This window comes from Engraulis encrasicolus, chromosome 9 (assembly GCF_034702125.1).
Source record: "Engraulis encrasicolus isolate BLACKSEA-1 chromosome 9, IST_EnEncr_1.0, whole genome shotgun sequence".
Lineage (NCBI taxonomy): Eukaryota > Metazoa > Chordata > Actinopteri > Clupeiformes > Engraulidae > Engraulis > Engraulis encrasicolus.
In genome coordinates, this window is record NC_085865.1 from 50,370,978 (window position 1) to 50,390,977 (window position 20,000).

Below are 20,000 nucleotides of genomic sequence, written 5' to 3' on the forward strand. Positions count from 1 at the left end.
TAAGCAGAGTATAGCCAAGGTAACTTACACGCTACTGTAGTGTATATCCACGTGAGGAATCCGAACGGCAAAATGCGACATTGCACATATCCAACCATACCTGCAAACTCAGGAGGGTTGAAAAAGGTGACAACCTATCGCGGCGACCAAGCATGCATGATGTCTGGGGTGGGCATGATTTTGCAAAATATGCGAATTTCTCTAAAATATCCGACATGAAAGATGAAACCAACTTCACCGTGACAGAACTTGGCTGCTTCACTCACGGTCTGCCTACATCTGCAAAACCGCCAAATATTTCGCTACACTTTGCTTCTACCACGAACGAAGCTACACTGTAGACCTACAAGAAATCGAGCAACCTGCGTTAGTTCTGGCAGACCACGTAGTCAACGCGCCCTTTTGCCTACTGGATGACGCCGACCCAACCCATACAACTCTCCACTAATCAGCTGCGCTTTGGTTAATCACTTGCAGCTCGCAATTGGATGCCGACATTTGGCGCGCTTTATTTAAACTACCAAATTTGTTTTCCTGTCATTGCTTTTTGCTGTTTGTTTTGTTCCCACCACCTCCCCTGCTCCACCAGATAATCATTGTCAAACAATGCCATGCTGTTGTTGCTTGCTCTGTTCTAGGGGGTATTTCGCCTTTCCAGCTAAATGGAAGGCACACCACCTGAGGATGCTGCTGTTCCCTGTATTGGCTTCCATGGAGCTCATGGAGAAGCCGGGGAATTTCCTCCGAACAGAGCCATACCCCCAAACACAAATGTATGCATTCAGAAATAAAGCTTCTGAAATATCTCTGTTTCCCGTCTCATTTTTGACTAGAGTGGATCTGACAGAAATAAACATTGCTGTCTGAAGGACAGCATTTTCAAAACGCTTTGATCTAATGATGTTTCACTATTCGGATTTGTCGCTCACTTGTCAAAATTCTTGCTCACGTTTGCACGTTGCGCATGGAGATACATAGGTCTACACACACAGCGAAGGAGGAGGAGGGCTTCGGTTGCTCTATTTATTTCGTATCAAATCTTCACACATCGTATGGTTCCGTCTTATTTCTTAATTAATAAGTGAACTCCGTTGTTGTCAGGACACCTTTGCTTCACACTTAAGCTGCAACAGCTAAGCGAAGAGTGGTAAATAAATGCTAAATTTTAGCAAGCTGCTACCCAGACTGGTGAACATTTAAAAGCACATATTTCTAGCACTATACAAGACGTACCTAAGCACTCAGCAACACAATCCTCATTCCATAGCAGTTGTTCAGGTACTCAAAATCCGATCAAAAGGTCAAAAAGTAAAAGTGACAGCGGAGACCGGAGACAGTGACCAGTGGTTAATTTCGCTTGTTTGGAGTGGGACATCTCGCGCATCAATTCACGACCGCTGCCGTCTTTCTGATACAGTGGCCACGAGAAACAGAGGTAGACTGGCCAACAAAAGATCAATAGAATGTCGCTCAAAATTATAATGACAATGTCTGTATGCTACTGAAGGTCATAAAAAAAAACTCATCAGATCTACACGATTCACGTAAGTGACCTATTTTGGGATCAAAACGGCGAATTTCGCCGAAAGGTGACAAAATTTGCAGGTATGCCAACAGATTAATGACCACTGTGCCATCCTTACTGCAGTCAGCTGTAGTTCTAATGAATTTGCAACCACTTAAACCCTGATGGAATGACGAGGACTCTGTTATGTATTTAACATTGATGTTTGCTGAACCTTCCGAAATATGCTACAGGGTGAAAACAACGAATAGACTCAGCCTCAGCCTCACAGAAGTTTGGAGAAATATGCTTGTGCATAAAAAAACGATCTTTTTAAGCCATTTCTTATCTTAACTTTCAACTTCTAACATAACCTAATCCTATCACTTGTTAACATAACAATGAATTTTGGTTCCGATTTTCCTTCTAGTGAAAGTCATACTGCACTGGCCCAATAGTCCCACTGCCTACAGAAGTGTAACTGTTTTGTTTTGACTCTGCAAATGTGTCATTTTGTCTGCTTGTGTGTGTGTGTGTGTGTGTGTGTGTGTGTGTGTGTGTGTGTGTGTGTGTGTGTGTGTGTGTGTGTGTGTGTGTGTGTGTGTGTGTGTGTGTCTTTGTCTAGTGTGTATCTGACAGCTTATGAATGTGAGAGTGTCAGTTTTCCCAAACTTCAACTGAAGTTCACCATGGACACACACACACACACACACACACACACACACACACACACACACACACACACACACACACACACACACACACACACACACACACACACACACACACTCTTCCTTTCTCCGTTCCTGATGAGTGTGTCGGCTGAACTAATTGCTTCCATGAGAGCCCTGGTTTGCCACTAATTGTGTGTCGCTGTCAGATAAAGGTGGGGGCGTGTGTGTGTACAGTGTGTGTGTGTGTGTGTGTGTGTGTGTGTGTGTGTGTGTGTGGGTCTGCTTTTCAAGTGTGTCAGGCGAGGTAAATACTTGTGAAATGCCACGCACATAAGCAACAAACCCTATCAGGCAGTTAGTACACACACACACACACACACACACATGCAGTCAACACGCACACACACGCGCACGCACACACACATGCACATGCAGTCAACACGCACACATGCGCACGCACACACATACACACACATGCACATGCAGTCAACACACATGCAGTCAACACGCACACATGCGCACACATACACACACACACACACACACAGAGCGCACTGCATTCGCGACACGACAACTGAGACGCTGTGTACATTAGCAGTGTCCCCAGGCAGGCAGAGGCCTGCCTTCATGACAGCACACCATGGTACCATGGGTATTTACTATTTACAGTGCAGTCACATACAGTAAAGAAACACACACTCACAAACTCTCTCTCTCTCTCTCTCTCTCTCTCTCTCTCTCCCTCTCTCTCTCTCTCTCTCTCTCTCTCTCTATCTCTATCTCTCTCTGCCTTGCAGCTACACACACACACACACACACACACACACACACACACACACACACTTGTTACACACAAACACACAAGTGGCAGGCAGTCTTCAGGGCCCAGGTCTCAGGTGTAATTTGTGTGATTTGAGGAGACGGGAACTGAACTGAACTGAACTGAGGGGGTCCCTTGAAAGAATATCCAGACACCTCATTTTAGTTGTCAAGGCTACGGACCTGCTTGTCTATGGTGTCACAGAAAATCAGCCCTGCAGCCACACACACACACGCGCGCACACACACACACACACACGCACATACATACACACACGCACATACACACACACACACACACACACACACACACACACACACACACACACACACACACACACACACACACACACACACACACACACAAGCGCGCACACATAGACACACACACACACACAGACATACAAACACACACACACACACACACACACACACACAAACCTCATTTTAGTTGTCAAGGCTACAGACCCGCCTGTCGACGGTCAGGGTTGCCAGATGAGACTGGTGATTTCCAGCCCAAAAAAGGCTCAAAACCCGCCTGGAAGCACTAAAACCCGCCCAAATTGAACTAAATTCTATTGATTTCTCTGGCCATACATTTGCAACTACAAAAACCTGCCCAAATGCCCTTTTTGCCCATGTTACCCACATTATTTCGAAGCAGCCCAATTGGTCGGGAAACCACACAATCTGGTAACATTGTCTACGGTGTCAGAAAAACACAGCCCCGCAGTCACCACCTTCACAGCCTTGTGTTTGGTTGTTTGGGTGGGCGAACTCCGCAGTGTGTGAGTGTGTGACAATGCTGTAGGGTAGGTAGTGCAAAACACAAACACTCAGACACACACAGACACACACAGACACACACAAACACACACACACACACACACACTCACACACACACACACACACACACACACACACACACACACACACACACACACACACACACACACACACACACACACACACACACACACACACACACACACCATCAGGGGTGACTTTGTAACAATTCACTGGGGGCGTCATCATGCTCAAGAGGATGCGTTTAATTTAGCCAGTTCCCCTGCTGAGCCCAGCACACCGTACCTGTCTGTCTCTCTCTATGTGTGTCTGTGTCTGTGTCTGTGTCTGTGTGTGTGTGTTTGTGTGTGTGTGGATATGTGGATATGTGTCTCTATGTGTGTGTGTCTATGTCTGTGTCTGTGTGTGTGCATGTGCTGCGTGCGTGCATGAATACTGTTTATATGTGTGTGTGTAAAAGACTTTAAGCAAGAATCAAGGCCTGCTGGCATACGGGTCTGTTTCTAGCTGAAGTCATTATCTCTGTGTCCATGTGAGAAGTGCTGCAAGGCCCCACAGGCTTCACACAGTCTCACATCCGTCTCCTCTCTGGAGTTTAGACCCCCTAGTAGTCTCCTGCCCGTCTCTATGGAGTTTACCTTTCTACTTTCTTTCTTTTTTTCTTTCTTTTTTTTCTTTCTTTTTGGTCTTATTTATGATAGGACAGTGAAGGTGGTGATAGGAAGCGAGAGGGGAGAGAGAGACGGGGAAGGGACGGAAAAGAACCCGAGCCGGGAATCGAACCCGGGTCAGCCGCATGGTAGACGATTGCCCTACCGTTTTGCCACAGCAGGGCCTACCCTTCTACTTTCATGCCAGTCTTTGTACAGTTTAGACTTTCAAGTTTTATGCCAGTTTTTTTTTTCTTTTTTTGAAGTTTAGACCTCTAGACAGTTTCGGGATGCCATCCTCTGTGGGGTTTTAGACCTTCCGGTCTTGTGCCTGTGACGGCCTCTGAGGGCTTTTCAAACTGCCTCATATTTCAAATATCTCATATGCCTGCCTGCCTCTGTTTCTTTTTAATCCAGTTTCATGTCAGCCTCTGTGAGTTTTTAGAACGGCTGGTGCCATGCCCGCTCCTGTGCGGATGTAGCTAGCTAGCCCTCCAGTGTCATGCTGGCTTGCTTCTGTTTTTATTCACACAGTCTCATGGCCACTGGCTGCCTCTTAAAAGAGGGGTTTCAAACAGTCTCTCTGGTAGGTTTTGGACCTGTACCATGCCAGCCTTTGTGGATTTTAGGCCCAGTCTCAGACCTCCCTTGGTGGGGCGGGGTTTAGATGGTCTGCGCTCACGCCAACCCTCTACGGGTGTTCAAACAGATGTCTGATTTAAGGATGCACCGATACCGATACTGGTATCGGTTAGGGGTGGTACGGTTCACAAATGTCACGGTTCGGTCCATATCACGGTTTCAAGGTCACGGTTTTCGGTTTTGTACGGTTCTGTTTTTTTTTTTTTTTTTTTTTTTTTAAATAAAATGTATTATATAAAAATTAGAATGAAAATGTAAGCTTATCATGGGTATGTTGAATTTGACTTCATTTAACCCAACTGAAAGAGGAAAGATATCAATGATTTTAATATGCTTCCATTTATTTCACAAAAAGGGAGAACTAAGTCCTAACTTTTAAGTTGACAAATATTCAAATATTACATGCTATAACACATTTGACGTGTAAAAATAAAACAGCTACACTCCTGTAGGCAATGGGACCATTAGGTCAGTGCAGTATGACTATTTTGGTTAATGACACACTGAGAACGAATTGGACTTTTATTTTGATACCGCTTTCTGCGAGTTTTGCGCTTATGAATCAGTTGCTTCCTAACATGAAACTGCCGGCCGTGAGAAGCATAGAAGTAAAATCAGAAGTCAAATTCAATTTTAAGTGAACAAGTGATAGGGTTATGTTATGTTAAAATGTGAAAGTTAAGGTAACAAATAATTTTAAAATATCGTTTTTTTAGAAGTGTATGCACAACAATGTTTCACAAAACTCCTGTGAAGCTGAGCCTTTTAAAACAGTCAAATTTTATTTTTGTTATAGTGTTAAACATCAATGTTAACTAGGCAACAGCACAAAGTCCCCTTCCGTCCGTCAGAGTTTAACTGGCTACATATAATTAGGCCTACAGTTGATTGCAGTTAAGGACAGCGCAGTGAATCTGATGGATATGTTCAATTATCTCGCATTTTGCCGTCCGGAATCCCCATTCAATGCCACGTGGATATAGCCTACACTAGGCTACTGTAACGTAAGTCATAGTCTACTTTGTTCTGCTAATCTGTCATTGTTTGTAAATTCATGTTCATTTAATTTAAAATGGTCAGCATAAAGGCTGGGAACAGTCACTTGCGCTAACGTGGAGAGAGGGGGGGGACAGGGTGACGCTGCTGACCGACCTGCACTTGCTAGTAGGCTACTGTAGCCTAGTCAGCTGGCGCATGCTGTTACATTATGCCTTTCAGTTGGCTGATAGAAATCAGTCTTTCCACACTCAATATCCTACGTAGTCTTTGTGTTTTATGCTTGTAAAAGTAGTAGGATTTTAGTGTCGTCCGCCGGTGGTCACTATTTTTTTATTTATTTTTTTTAAACCGGGCACCGTGCGGTTGCCCACTACCCCGTTCCGTGACATGCAAACCGTACGGTCTCGGTTTGCAACGCAAACCGTACCATGCCTAGTATCGGTATTGGCACAGATACTTGCTCATTATGCTCGTACTTGTACTCGTCAAACACATGCAGATACCAGGCACCGATAATGCTATTATATGAAACAATGGAACATCTCATCACGTTCTGTTGACTTGAAAGCAGCATGGGAAAAAAAGCTCCACCTCATACATTCACTAACATTTAAATCTACATGGAAATGGACAATAAAAAAATATCACGGGTGGAAAACACGAGGCATTTATTTCCATTGTATGTTGGTGGTAAAAGTATCGGTATCGGTACTTGGTATGGGCAAGTACAGACATTAATGTGCTCATACTTGTATCGGTTTTCAAAAAAAAGTGGCATCGTGCATCCCCAATGTTTCAGGCCTGCCTCTGTGGGGTTTTGAACACCTGTCGCATCATGCCAACCTCTGTGGGTTTCATACCGATCTCTCTGTAGAATTTAGGACATGTCTCATGCCTGGCTGGGCCATCCCTCGACAATATCATTATTAGCTCCATGGGTTTGGAGGGAAGCAGGCCGTCTCAAGTAGGCTGCCTTTTTGGGTTAGACAATCCAGATGTTCGCACCTCTTTGGGATTTAAATTACAAGGTCTCAAACCATGTGGCTCACAACTGGCAGCCCTCCACTAAGCTCTGTGGTTCAAATCTAGTTCCCTATTGGAATAGTAACCCAGACGTTTGTTGGGTACTGTTAGTGTTTCTAAACAGGCAGGATGATGACGTGGTCAGGGGGGGCTATTGGTGAAATTAGAGGGTTGAGAACCACTGTGTTATATGGGTCTATAGGGGTGGGCGATATAGCAAAAATGGCATGTAACCAATTTTGTATATAAAATCTCGATTTTGATTTTTTTTATCACGATCTTCCATCGAAAAAAATGAAAAGAACAAACAACTTTCATATACTTGCAATTTGTAATTTGCAGTTGATAAAATGTTTAACACACTGATGCCACTCTCATATAGTGCACAATTGGAGTACAATAATATAAAGAATAAAAGTAAAGACAACAACACAAGTAAGTAAACATCACTCTGCTACTGATCGTAAACATCCTCACTGCAAGACGATCTATACGATTTCTCCACTTTAGCAGATTCGAGACGATCTTGTACTCGATATCACGATTCTCGATTTAATATCGTCATATCGCCCACCCCTATGGGTCTACCGCAGCTAGGCTTTGTATCATTCATCACACCTCAGTGAAACCAAAATGTACCCTCATAAAAACAAGGTCAGCAGACCTGCGTTGCATGCAGGGTTTCCCCAAGCACTTTGTTAAGGCGCTTTGACTCCTTGACCTACTACCGTAGCCTCTTTGTGCAGATGGGTCCTCTGGCTGGCCCGTTCAGATTGGTATTAAGTAGCCGAAGTTGAAGTACTGTTATGAATCTACCAACGCTACTAGTATGATGTTACATTGCTGCAACTATGTAACTTACAACTGGTGTTGTTATTACATCCATTCCTTTACTTCTACTGTATACACCACTGGCCCACTCACTCTTTACTGAAAAGGCTCAGCAACATCATAACTACATTGCTATGACATTATTACAGAGAGCCTTACGTAACATATTAAGACTTAGTCATCACCATCCCACAACCCCATTGCTCCAGTTAGCACAGTATCAGATGTGTGTGGACAAGCTACGCTAAGCAAGGGAGCAACGTGCCAGGTCTGTGTGTGTGTGTGTAGTGCGGTCCAGTTACAGGGGTGATTCAGCATGCAACAGCAGTTAAGGAGGTTGATGCTTACAAGAGATAACCAAGAGGCCGAGCCGCTGCTAAGGTCTTGGAGGCCCTAAGCATAACTGGTCAGGAGGCCCCCCTCATAATTAAATAATAATGATAGTAATACTACTAACTAATAAATATGTGTTTTGTAATGCAATTCAATATTTTTCTCCATTACGTTTTTTAGTCAATCTCAAGCACTGGTTGGTGCCCTAAGCACTCTGCGTCCTCTGCTTATGTCTTGCGGCGACCCTGCCAAGAGGTCCTCTTCGTTACCCAAGAGCTGTGGCTGTGGCAGCTTGTACATGGCAGTACTAGGAGATGGATTTTCTTGGATATTTAGTGCATGCTGTTGTACACCACGTTTTCCATCCTGGCTAACAGCGATGGCTCCCTTTTTAAAACCACTTCAATGCTGGATGATGCATATTTTAAGTTTGATGTCTTACAGTTTGAACAGTCCTCCCTGGGGAACATCATGCGACTGTGAAATGCTCCTTAATGTATTTATAGATTTTTAACGTTGAAATAATTGACAAAAAAGCCTGTTGTTGATGTTTGTTGATGCTGCTGGCAGGAAGAGCGTACATTGTGAAGTGTTGTGGGGGTACCAGTAGTGGCAACTGCCAGGGGAATCTTCTGTAGATGTGAAATGTCAATCATCTGTACCCATTACACGCCATTACGTTACAATTTAGCGGCCGCTTTTATCCAAAACTACTTGCAAAACAAAAAAACAAAGAAAAAGAGAACATACATAACCGACAGAGATGCAGAGAGACATAACAGCCATGGCTGGTAGCCGTGGTTAGAGAGTTGGTCTTTCAATCTAGGGTTTGCAGGTTCGAATCCAACCTGACCTCTCCCTACATCTCCATCCATGGCTGAGGTGCCCTTGAGCAAGGCACCTAACCCCACATTGCTGAAGGGACTGTAACCAATACCCTGAAAAAATAATAGCTGTAAGTCGCTTTGAATAAACGAAAGCGTCAGCAAAATGCAATGTAATGTAATGTAATAACAATGTTAGTGCAGCCTGTGTACACTGTTGTTACACGGCGATATATTTCACTAGAAAGGGAAGCATTTAGAGAAGCTCTCACAAGTTTCTTCGAGGTCTGCAGAGGGATGACCCTACTGCCCGTCTAGCTTGTAGCTTGTAGCTGGTTACACCATCGAGAGACATCAACCGAGAACAGTTCAGACTGAGGTCGACTTGTATGAAAGAAGGGCAAGGCCAGATGATTAGTATTTTGAGGATCACACCGTCTTGAAAGGGACATTTAGGAAAGGGTCTTTATCATAGCCTTCAGATAATGCTAATGGATTCCTTGAACTCTGGACCTTAAAGCTACTTTGTAGGCAAGAGGCCAAGTCTTATACTTAATTCGAACACCATCAATGCAGTGCATTGATAATTTGTTCGTATGAATCAGAGAAAATTGGAAATTATATTATCTTGGCAGTGGACCCGCCCTCATAATGTCATTTGGACCACGTATTTCCCACATACGTACCAGTGGAGCACAGTACTCTGTCTACAATACATGTACATTGTGTGCAGGTGTTGAGTGTAATTGTGTTGAGTGTAAACATCCATTATATTACATTACATTGCATTTTTGCAAAGGGTTTTTAAGTCACTTTGGTTAAAAAAGTGTCTGCCAAATGCAATGTAATGTAATGTAATGGCTTTTTACTCACACTCAACACCTGCATTACCCACACATAACACTGTCTAGTCACCCAACACATGCATAATACAGAATACTGTCAAGAGAAATGACCATCTTGATCCGTCAAACACAGAGAAAGAGATAGAAAAACAACATTTAAGGGTAAGCGTACCCATTAAGCCCACCAAAATCTAAAATTCTTTATTTTTCAATCATCTTCACATAATTTTTTGTGTGAAATATTGTGTTAAATAGTAAGATTTACCTCTCTTCTCAATGTTTGTCACTGAGTTGATGGATATTTCAAAGTACAATATGAAGATTTTTTACGAGAAAAGTGAAAAGTCTGAATGGGCTTAAATGGTACCATTGGTACCATTTAAGCCCACTTGAGTTCCAAATAAGCTCATATAGTTATTTCTCTATCAAAATACCTGGTGAGGTGTGTGAATTGAGTTTAAACAGTGGAGCCTACATGGCATAAATGGTTTCAGACCAAAAATGTAAGATTTGCTCAAAAAATAGTGCATAAAACCTAATTAAATATTACGGCATCTTTTACTTCATATACTTCATAAAATTCTTCATCTAAACAGAGAAATGTATTTTTTCTTATTGATTATTGTTAGTTCATTACATTACGCCTTTTAAACCAACAGCTTGGGATTGTACAGCACTTTTTATATCCCTCAAAGGCATTTTTCATAAGCATGCATGCAAACTTGCATGCATTTCAATGGGGTGTACCATTTAAGCCCACCTAGTACCCATTAAGCCCGCCTATACAAAAAGCTATTTTATGGAAATAATCAACTCCACAAAACATTTCATGATGCATTTCTTTAAAGACCAATGCCAAACAAACTGGAATATGCTTAGAATTCATACCTAACCACCTTAAGTCTTACGGTAGAGTAAGATAAAGATGGTGTGTGGTTGTGTCAAGAAAATATCGGCGTGTGCTCGCTCATAAAACACATCTTTCCATTTGAAGGGAAATGCTATAATTTAGTAAAACACTGCATGTATATATATAAAAATCATTACATTTACCTCTTAGTTTACTAAATATGAAAGTATTTTCAAAATATTTGACTTAAACTAGCTGATATTCTATGATTTCTGACATGTCCCAAAACAGCAAAGTTTTGAGGCAACTTCTTGTCAGTAGTCCTGAGACTGGATTCACTTGGACGGGAATAACTCGACGATAAAAAATGTGATTTGTTTGCAATAAAAAACATTTTGTCAGTTACTAAACCCTTTAATTGGATAGGGTGATGAACAACAAAATTCACCTTTTCCCTTTCTTTAAATTGACCTCAAAGTTGAAAGTGGGCTTAAAGGGTACATGGGCTTAATGGGTACGCTTACCTTAAGTTTCAACAGTTTCGGCCAGAGGAGAGAGAGAGAGAGGAGTGCTTGGCAGAGAACAGGCTCTTTTTGCAGACACACCTCACTCGACTTTTCCGTGAACCGGCACGGTCTTTTTGTTCAGCAAGCATAGTTGCCGTACAGTACGTGACCTTCACAAGCTCCCTTCTCCAGCCCATCTATTACCAGCATCCTTACACGTTTCCTGTTTTTCAGATCTGTGCCTGGACACAGTCTTAAAGGGGTATGTCACTATTTTGGGGCTTAATACGGTTTAAATCGTTGCCCTGGGTTTATAAAGGTAGTAAAGTGTCTTATTTTCCATGTTAGGCATTGTCTTGTTTTAAGGAGGGAGCAAGTATCTTAGCTAGTGAGAGTCAATGGATCACACATGCCACAGCGATCCATTGACTTTCACTAGCTTAGCTACATACTCCCTCTTTTAACTTGTCTTAAAGCAAGACAACGCCTAACATGAAAAATAAGACACTTTACCACCTTTATAAACCCCAGCCAACGACTTCAACTGCATTAAGCCCCAAAATAGTGGCATACCCCTTTAAAGGAGCACTTCTGCCAATTTCAATATGCTGTTGTATCACGCTACCCTTGACCGCAGAGATACACCAGCGGCGATCTGAGCGAGTCGAGCGACGGAAGTAATTGACTTTGTATTGAGTCGAGAGACAAAAGCGATTCTGGAGACTAGAGCGATTTGCGCGACGAGTGCGACAATTTGAAGTTGAAATCTTTTCAACTTTCTATGACGCGGTTCGGCGACAAGCCGCAACAGCCAATGACTGTATAGAGGTCAGTGACCACAGCCAATGGGAATGCTTGAATGCTTTGCCTTCTGCCTGTACGGACATACTCTAGTCTCCTCAATCTCTCGTATCGCTTGCTGCTACACTCTGTCGCTTGAATCGCGTCGCGGCTGGTGTATCTCTGCGGTGACTTGTCAGTATCCAGTGATGCTGCATTTTTCTGCTCAGCCCTCTCCGAGATCCGAGCTATTCTAATGGGAGCAGATCTTTGCTTACATTTGAAATCTTCTTAACCTTGGCCTACTCAATTTATAATATATATATATATATATATAATATTATCCCAAAAGGTATCACTGTTTGCTAGTCGTCTGCTGATGTTGCATAACCTTTTGGATGCTTTTGAGAATAAATCAAGATATTTTTTTTTTTTTTTAATGTAAACATACTCTGCCCCCGTTACAATGACCAGGATCTCGGGAAAAAAAAAAAAATCTTAGGTAAGCTTACTGACAAGTCCTGGGTAGTGTGAGCATTACAACTGCATGTCGAAATTGGCAGAAGTTACCCTTTAAGAAGTAGTGAACCTTCTTCCTCTATCCTATTGTTGCACTTTAAATGGACTTGTACATCTTAACAGACCTCCTTTTAGATTGTACATCTTTTTTGTTGATGATAATAACACAGTTTATAATAAATTATAATTAATATAGTCTTTACATGCACTTTTCAGTTTTTTATCTCCATCATGGTAGTGCATAAGGCCTATGCTGGGTGCGCTGTTGCAGTGTATACACTCCTCCTATGACATGGGAATAATACAGTATTGGATAATAGACCCGTATGCCCCCATAACATGGGAACAATGCCCCATTGAACCCTGTCAAGCGGGTAGGAAATTATTGGCAGCCTGCCACCACTGCTGCCAGCATTTTATGAAGTGAATCCAACAGTCTGTTCATTCCAAGTGAGTTTTCTCCACTAATGCCTTTTTTGCTGCCGTCTTTTCACACAGTGTTTTTCCTGTAGTGCCATTTGACCCCCCCCCGGGGGTGTTACTTTTCCTCGATCGATGGGTATTTGCAGCAGCATGCGCTTCCAAATATTCAGAGATTTCTCGCGGTGGCTCGCCGACCACGGTGGCATCATTGCGCTATCGGCAGCACTATCGATCCCCACGTCTAACTAGATCCTCCCAAAGAACTGGACACATGTGGGGTCAATAGTGTCAGGGTGAATAGTGTGTGCGTGTGTGTGCGAAGGCTGTTTACTGCGCAGAGCAGGGAGCTGTAGACTTCTCAGTAGTCAGACAGCTAGGGGGCCACCGTGGGCTGTGTGTGTGTGTGTGTGTGTGTGTGTGTGTGTGTGTGTGTGTGTGTGTGTGTGTGTGTGTGTGTGTGTGTGTGTGTGTGTGTGTGTGTGTGGCCAGGTGTGACAAAATAATGCACAATTCAGAAATGAGACGGAGGAAAATAGCTGTCAATACTTTTAGTCAATACTCATCCTTAAACCTGTCCTGGAGTGAATTGTGGGGAAATTATAGTGTAATGTTAGAGCCGTAGCAGTGACTTAGAGATAAACAATCATTCAGGCAAGCCAACAGGAGGAACACTGAACACTATTGGCATATTCTTCAAGTACTAGTGTGTGTGTGTGTGTGTGTGTGTGTGTGTGTGTGTGTGTGTGTGTGTGTGTGTGTTTGTGTGCACATAAGTGCGTGCGTGCGTATGCGAGAGAGAGAGAGAGAGAGAGAGAGAGAGAGAGAGAGAGAGAGAGAGAGAGATGTTTATGACTTGAATGGCTTTTCTGGAAGGATCATTGACTAAAACGCGTCCCTCTGATGTGGTTCTGCCTCATGTTCTCGCCGCCCGCATCTTGCCAGATGCAAATGTAAACATCACTGTGGCAATGAGAAACTGTGTTGTCTTTCTGCTACATTTCCTCTGGTCTGACTGATAAATGAAATGTGGATTTCATGGTGCTAAAGCGTGATGCACTGTTAACCCCCCCATTGTGAATATTATAGAGGGAAGGATGTGGTATGTGGTATGTGAAGTGAAAGCCGTGAGAGCCCATTGGGAAACTCCAACTTTCATTGTCATTGTGACACAGCACTCCACAGCACACAACAAAATTGCATTTATGCCTCACCCGTGCAAGGGGGCAGCCCTCACTGGCGCCCCTAAGGAACAGTGCGGCGGGACGGTACTATGCTCAGGGTACCTCAGTCATGGAGGAGGATGGAGGAGGATGGAGGAGAGCACTGGTTGATTAATCCCCCCACCAACCTGGCAGGTCGGGAGTCGAACCGGCAACCTTTGGGCTGTAAGTCTGACGCCCTAACTGCTTACCCATGACTGCCCTGTGTGTGACGGTGGTAGCGAGCTGCCACACTATGCTTCCATATAGTGAAAGCAGTAAAGATCTTGGGGTTATTTTTCTTGACAGCGTCGTTGCTAAATAATCTTAGTTGCACTACAATTGCCCATTGGGAATCAAGTAATTTGCTAACTGTTTAGCAATGATACTTTTGAGAAATGGGGTCCTTTCTCAAAAGAATCGTTGCTAACCAGTAAGCAACTTACTGGGTTTCCAATGGGAAATTGTATTGCAACTGTGTAAGCTGCTAACTTAGTTTGCAACAATGTTGTCGAGAAATGGCACCCCTCGATAACGGATGTGACCAGGACCGCTGACAGCTTTGGCCGGGCCCAGGACACAGTCGTCTGAAAGGGCCCCCTGTCTTATACAATGTAATGCAGACTCAATTCTGGGCCCCCTCTCTCCTTTGTTGGTAGTTGGTTTCTGTATCACACAGTCAAATCCTTTTTTGGTAGGAAATGTGTGGGTGGGAAGTAGGGATGGGCGATATGGTAAAAATGTCATATCACGATTTTTGAACTTGAAATCTCGATTTCGATTTTTCTATCACGATCTTCCATCCAAAAAATAGAAACATAAAACAAACAGATAAAAAAATCTATTTTGATATGCTTACAATTTGTAATTTGCAGTTAATAAAATGTTAACACACTGATGACACTCTCATAAAGTGCACAATTAGAATACAATAATGTAAAGAATAAAAGTGAAGACAACACCAGTAAGTAAACATCACTTTGAAACTGATAGTTAACATCCTCACTGCAAGATGATCTATACGATTTCTTCACTTTGGCAGATTCGAGACGATCTTGTACTCGATATCACGATTCACGATTGATATTGTCATATCGCCCAACCCTAGTGGGAAGAGTGAATTAACTAACGCTCTCTCCATGCGTCCATATCCATGGCTGAGGAGAGCTTGAGTCATGCACCTACCCCTAAATTGCTTCCAGGGAACCTGTGAGCTGCTCTGAGTAAGAACACCAGCTAAAAACGTAATTTCACCTAATAACGTGTATTAAATATTAAATCCCAGGCTTCAAGCATGAGCCTTAGATAAAATTATTTAAAAAATAAAGAGCCAAATGACTGTCGAAAAAAAAAGGCAGCCTGGGCAAAAACCCTGCAAAAGAGCAAGTAGCACCGTACATAGTGCAAATGAATACAATAATAAAGTAATATCGAGTCAGGGATTTGATTTGGTTTCAAGAACTGATTTCAGTAAGCCCATTCAAGCATATGGTAAGCCTTAGATAAAATTCTTAGAAACATAACCAAATGTCTGTGTGTGAAACACAAGAGGGAAGAAAAAAAGCTTGGGCAAAAATCCTTCAAAATAGCTAGGTAGTACGTACGTACGTAGTGCAAATGAACACAATAAAGTGTAATATCTCAGAGGTTTAATTTGGCTTCAAGAACTGATTTCCGTAAGCTCCCATACCGTACATGCGTCTACATGGAAATGGTGTTGCATAAAGCCCTTTTGTTTGTAACAGATGGAGAGTATTTCCAGGATGATTATTTAAAGCGGTGTACTTTACTGCATATAGAGCTCATGGGAGCGATTGGGAGCCTAAGGCCCGGTTCCTGCCTGCCTCCTTCACACATTCTGCGGTGTATTGAAGCCCAAGCTTTTATTTTGTATCCTCTAATGGACTTGTAATAGCTTATCTATCTACTGGCTTAGCGTTATCTTAGCCCGTCTTGTTTTTGCTCTTTAGCGCATTTAACACAGACACAGTTTGGATTTAGTTTGAGCATGCTTTGTTTTGCTCGAAAGCATTGTGAGGCGACATGAAGTGGATAAAAGTGTAAACAGTGACAATTGCAGCTTATTTTGGGGTTGCATCATGACCTGCTGGATACAAGCTCACCGCTGCAGGTGTGTTTATTTCTTCCTGCTGAAGCTGTCTCCTTGTCCGTATGACACCTGGTAAAACAGAAACAGTGCTGAAAGAAGTTAAGGAGACGAAAGAAAAAATGAATGAATGATCATTGCTACCATGTTGAAAATGTCACCTTGTCAGTTTGACACCTGGTAAAACAAGAATAGCGCTGAAGGCTGTAGGGAGAACGAAAGAAACTGGAAAAAATAATAAAAAAAGAATGAATGAGGATACTTTCAGAAGAAAGCTTTTGAGCATGCATTATCGGGCAGTCCATTTAGTGTTACAAGAATCAGCATTGTAATAATATCAATGATATTGAAGGTGTCACCTTGTCAGTTTGACACCTGGTAAAACAGGAATAGCGCTGACGGCTGTTGGGAGAACGAAAGAAACTGGGAAAAATAATAAAAAGGAATGACAGACGACATTTTTATAACGCTTTTGAGGATGCATTATCAGGCAGTCCATTTAGCGTTGCAAGAATCAGCATCACAAAAATGATAACTATCATGTTGAAAATGTCTCCTCGTTGTTTTGACAAAAAAAAAAAAGAATGAATGTGGATACTTTGAAGAAAGCTTTTGAACATGCCTTATCAGGCAGTCCATTTAGCATCAGAAGAATCGACATCACAATGATTATTATTGTTGTTGTGATACCTGGCTGTTATGAAATTGAAGCAAGATGCAAAGAATAACAAAAAGAATAAATTCGGACATTTTGTGAAGAACGCTTTTGAGCATGCGTTATCAGGCCCTCCAGTTAGTATTACAAGAATCAGCATCAACAATAATAATTACAATCCTGCGGAAGGTGTCTCTGCTTGTTGTTTTGACACCTGGTTTTACAAGAATAGCGCTGATAGCTGTTACACGCATGCAGGCAGGCAGGCGCGATAATAAACGAGCTGCAATGATGAAAAATGAATGAAGATGGGGGAAATGGAACAAATTTCGAGCCGGCATTATCCTGCTGTCCAGTACAGACAGCATTACAAGAATTAGCATCGCAATAATTAACTCGACGTTCCTCTGAAGTCTGCGGCAACATATGTTCATCCCATATGTTCGCATCTACTGTACCGTACCGTACCGTGCCGCACCGACGCCACGGCCACGTGCAACGCTTCGCACACGTACGGTAGTGTGTATGGAATGACGTTAATATTATGCCAAGCTTGGCTGTTCACAAGTGCTTAGTGGGAGGGGGAGCACGGGGTGAATTATAAAGGGGTGAATTAATTGAGCTGTGTGTTTGGCATGGAGATGTTGGGGTTGCGTCCTCTTTGATGTTGCGTGTGGTTGGTGGGTAGCATGGCGGCAGGCTGCCACAGGGGATATGCAGTGTCTAGTCCTCTTCTTTCAGTAGGCCGTTTGTGTGTGTGTGTGTGTGTGTGTGTGTGTGTGAGTGTGTGAGTGTGCGCGCGTGCGTTTGGGGGGTAGTACGGCGGCAGCCACAGGAGATATGCTGTGTGTCTGGTCGTCTTCTTTCACTAGGCCGCCCCTTCATGGTTAATGGCCAATTCTATATGGCTGAAGGCAGAGTGTGTGTGAGTGTGCGTGTGTGTTTGTGTGTGTGGGAATGCATGTGGGTGTGTTTGTGTGTGTGATGTTGTATGCATGTGTGTTTGTGTGTGCGTGTGAGGTAATGCATTTGGGTGTGTGTGTGTGGTGTATGCATGTTTGTAAAGTGTGTGTGTGTGTGTGTGTGTGTGTGTGTGTGTGTGTGTGAGTGTGTGTGTGTGTGTGTGTAGGAGGGGACTGTGGGGAAGGGGCAGAAGTGTGAGTTGGCTGAGTGATCAACGATGCTCTTTACTGCAGCTGACAGCAGGAGAATAGGGAAGAGCCTGTACAGATGGAGAGAGAGAGAGAGAGAGAGAGAGAGAGAGAGAGAGAGAGAGAGAGAGAGAGAGAGAGAGAGAACGAACACGAATATGTCTGTGTGCATGTTCATACTGTATAGCTAGGTGTTGCGTTTTATCTGTGCTCAACTCTGTTTTTGCACACATTTTATCGACAAAAAGGGACCTAGGTTCAACTGTGTGTCTGCACGTTAGTAAGGGGGAAAAAAGAAGATTTTCTCTTATCTGTGTTCAGCTGTGTGTGTGTGTGTGTGTTTGTGCTTATGTGTCTGTAACGAGAAGTGTGTTTTCTTGTGTTTCAGTTGCGCTGCAGGTGAACATCATGCCGCCACAAGGAGAGGTCAGCATTGGAGATGGCAGATTCTTCATCTGCGAGGGTATGTGTGTCTACAGAATTATCATTATATATTCAAGGAACTGGTGGTAATAGTCATACTAGTTAACTGAACACGTACCGAACGGAACTATTGTACTGAACTGAACATGTTATAACCAGTTCTATGTTGCTTGTTGTCTGTGTATACACCTACTGTAGTCTGTGTCTGTCTGTCTGTCTGTTTGCGTATACACCTACTATATCTTAGTGGGTGGTGTGTACAGTACATCTGTGTGTATATGCGTGTGTGTATTTGAGTGTGTGTGTGTGTGCATTTTCATGCTTTACATACATGCGTTTGTGTGTCCGTTTCTCAGTGGACGGCGGTGCGAAGGAGATCGAGTGGTTCTCTCCGTCGGGCCAGCGCATCGAGATGTCGTCGGACATCACGGTGAACCGAGTGGATGAGGCCACCTCCTCGCTCACCATCTACCGCGCCACCCTGGCCAACGCCGGAACCTACCGCTGCGTGGGGCGCCGCGGCGCAGAGGAGGGAGAGGCCACCGTCAACCTCAAGATCTTCCGTAAGAGCCTTTATTATCATCATCATCATGATCGGAGGTTAGGGCAGCCGTGGCCAAGTGGTTAACGGAAATGGGCTTTAGATCAGAGGGTTGCCGGTCTGAATCCCATCTTTCCAAGTCAAGTCAAGTGACTTCCATGGCAAGTCAAGTCAAGTGACTGAGGCTGAGGCTTCCATGGCTGAGGTTCCCTTGAGCAAGCACATAACACTTTTTCAGAGGCTGTGTAACCAATACCCTGTACTTAAATAAATAAATGAATAAATGAAAGTAAGTTGTTTGGATAACATCTTCACCTTAGTGTAGCATAATGTAATGTAATGTAGTGATCGCTGTCTGGCGCCGCGGCGCTGAGGAAGGGAGAGGCCACCGTCAACCTCAAGATCTTCCGTAAGAGTCTTTATCATCATCATCATGATCATCGCTATTCTGGCCAGACCTGGGGTGTCAAACTCATTCTGGTTCAGGAGCCACATGCAGCCATTTTGATCTCAAGTGGGCCGGACCAGCAACGTAATTACAAAATAGCGCAAATTTCTGCTTCATATCGGAATCACATTGCCAGTTAATCATCTCAAGGTGCATGACAGTGGGTAAATCAGGAACACTGATGGTGAGCAAAAAGGCAAATTGGTCCTCAGGTATACAAATCCTCACAGCTACAGACACTTTGTAGTGTGCCAGAAATGTACCGCATGCTTAGTTTTCTTACTCTGCGACCAGATTGACCCATCTGGCGGGCCGCATCCGGTCCCCGGGCCTTATGTTTGACACCCCTGGGCTAGTAATTTATCTTCCTCCTCCTCCTCCTTATCATCATCATCATCATCATCATCATCATCATCTTCTTCTTCTTCTTCTTCTTCTTCTTCTTCT

General features: G+C 43.3%; 1 protein-coding gene across 2 annotated transcripts in view; it reads left to right on the forward strand.

Annotated features, from left to right (window-relative positions):
• ncam1b (neural cell adhesion molecule 1b) overlaps positions 1-20,000 on the forward strand; it is a 253,942-nt gene that overhangs the window by 122,481 nt on the left and 111,461 nt on the right. For both annotated transcript variants that reach the window (XM_063207333.1, XM_063207334.1), the window contains exons 2-3: positions 18,530-18,604; positions 18,921-19,127. In XM_063207333.1, the coding sequence (XP_063063403.1) occupies positions 18,530-18,604; positions 18,921-19,127 (282 nt within the window). The remainder of the gene's footprint in view (positions 1-18,529; positions 18,605-18,920; positions 19,128-20,000) is intronic.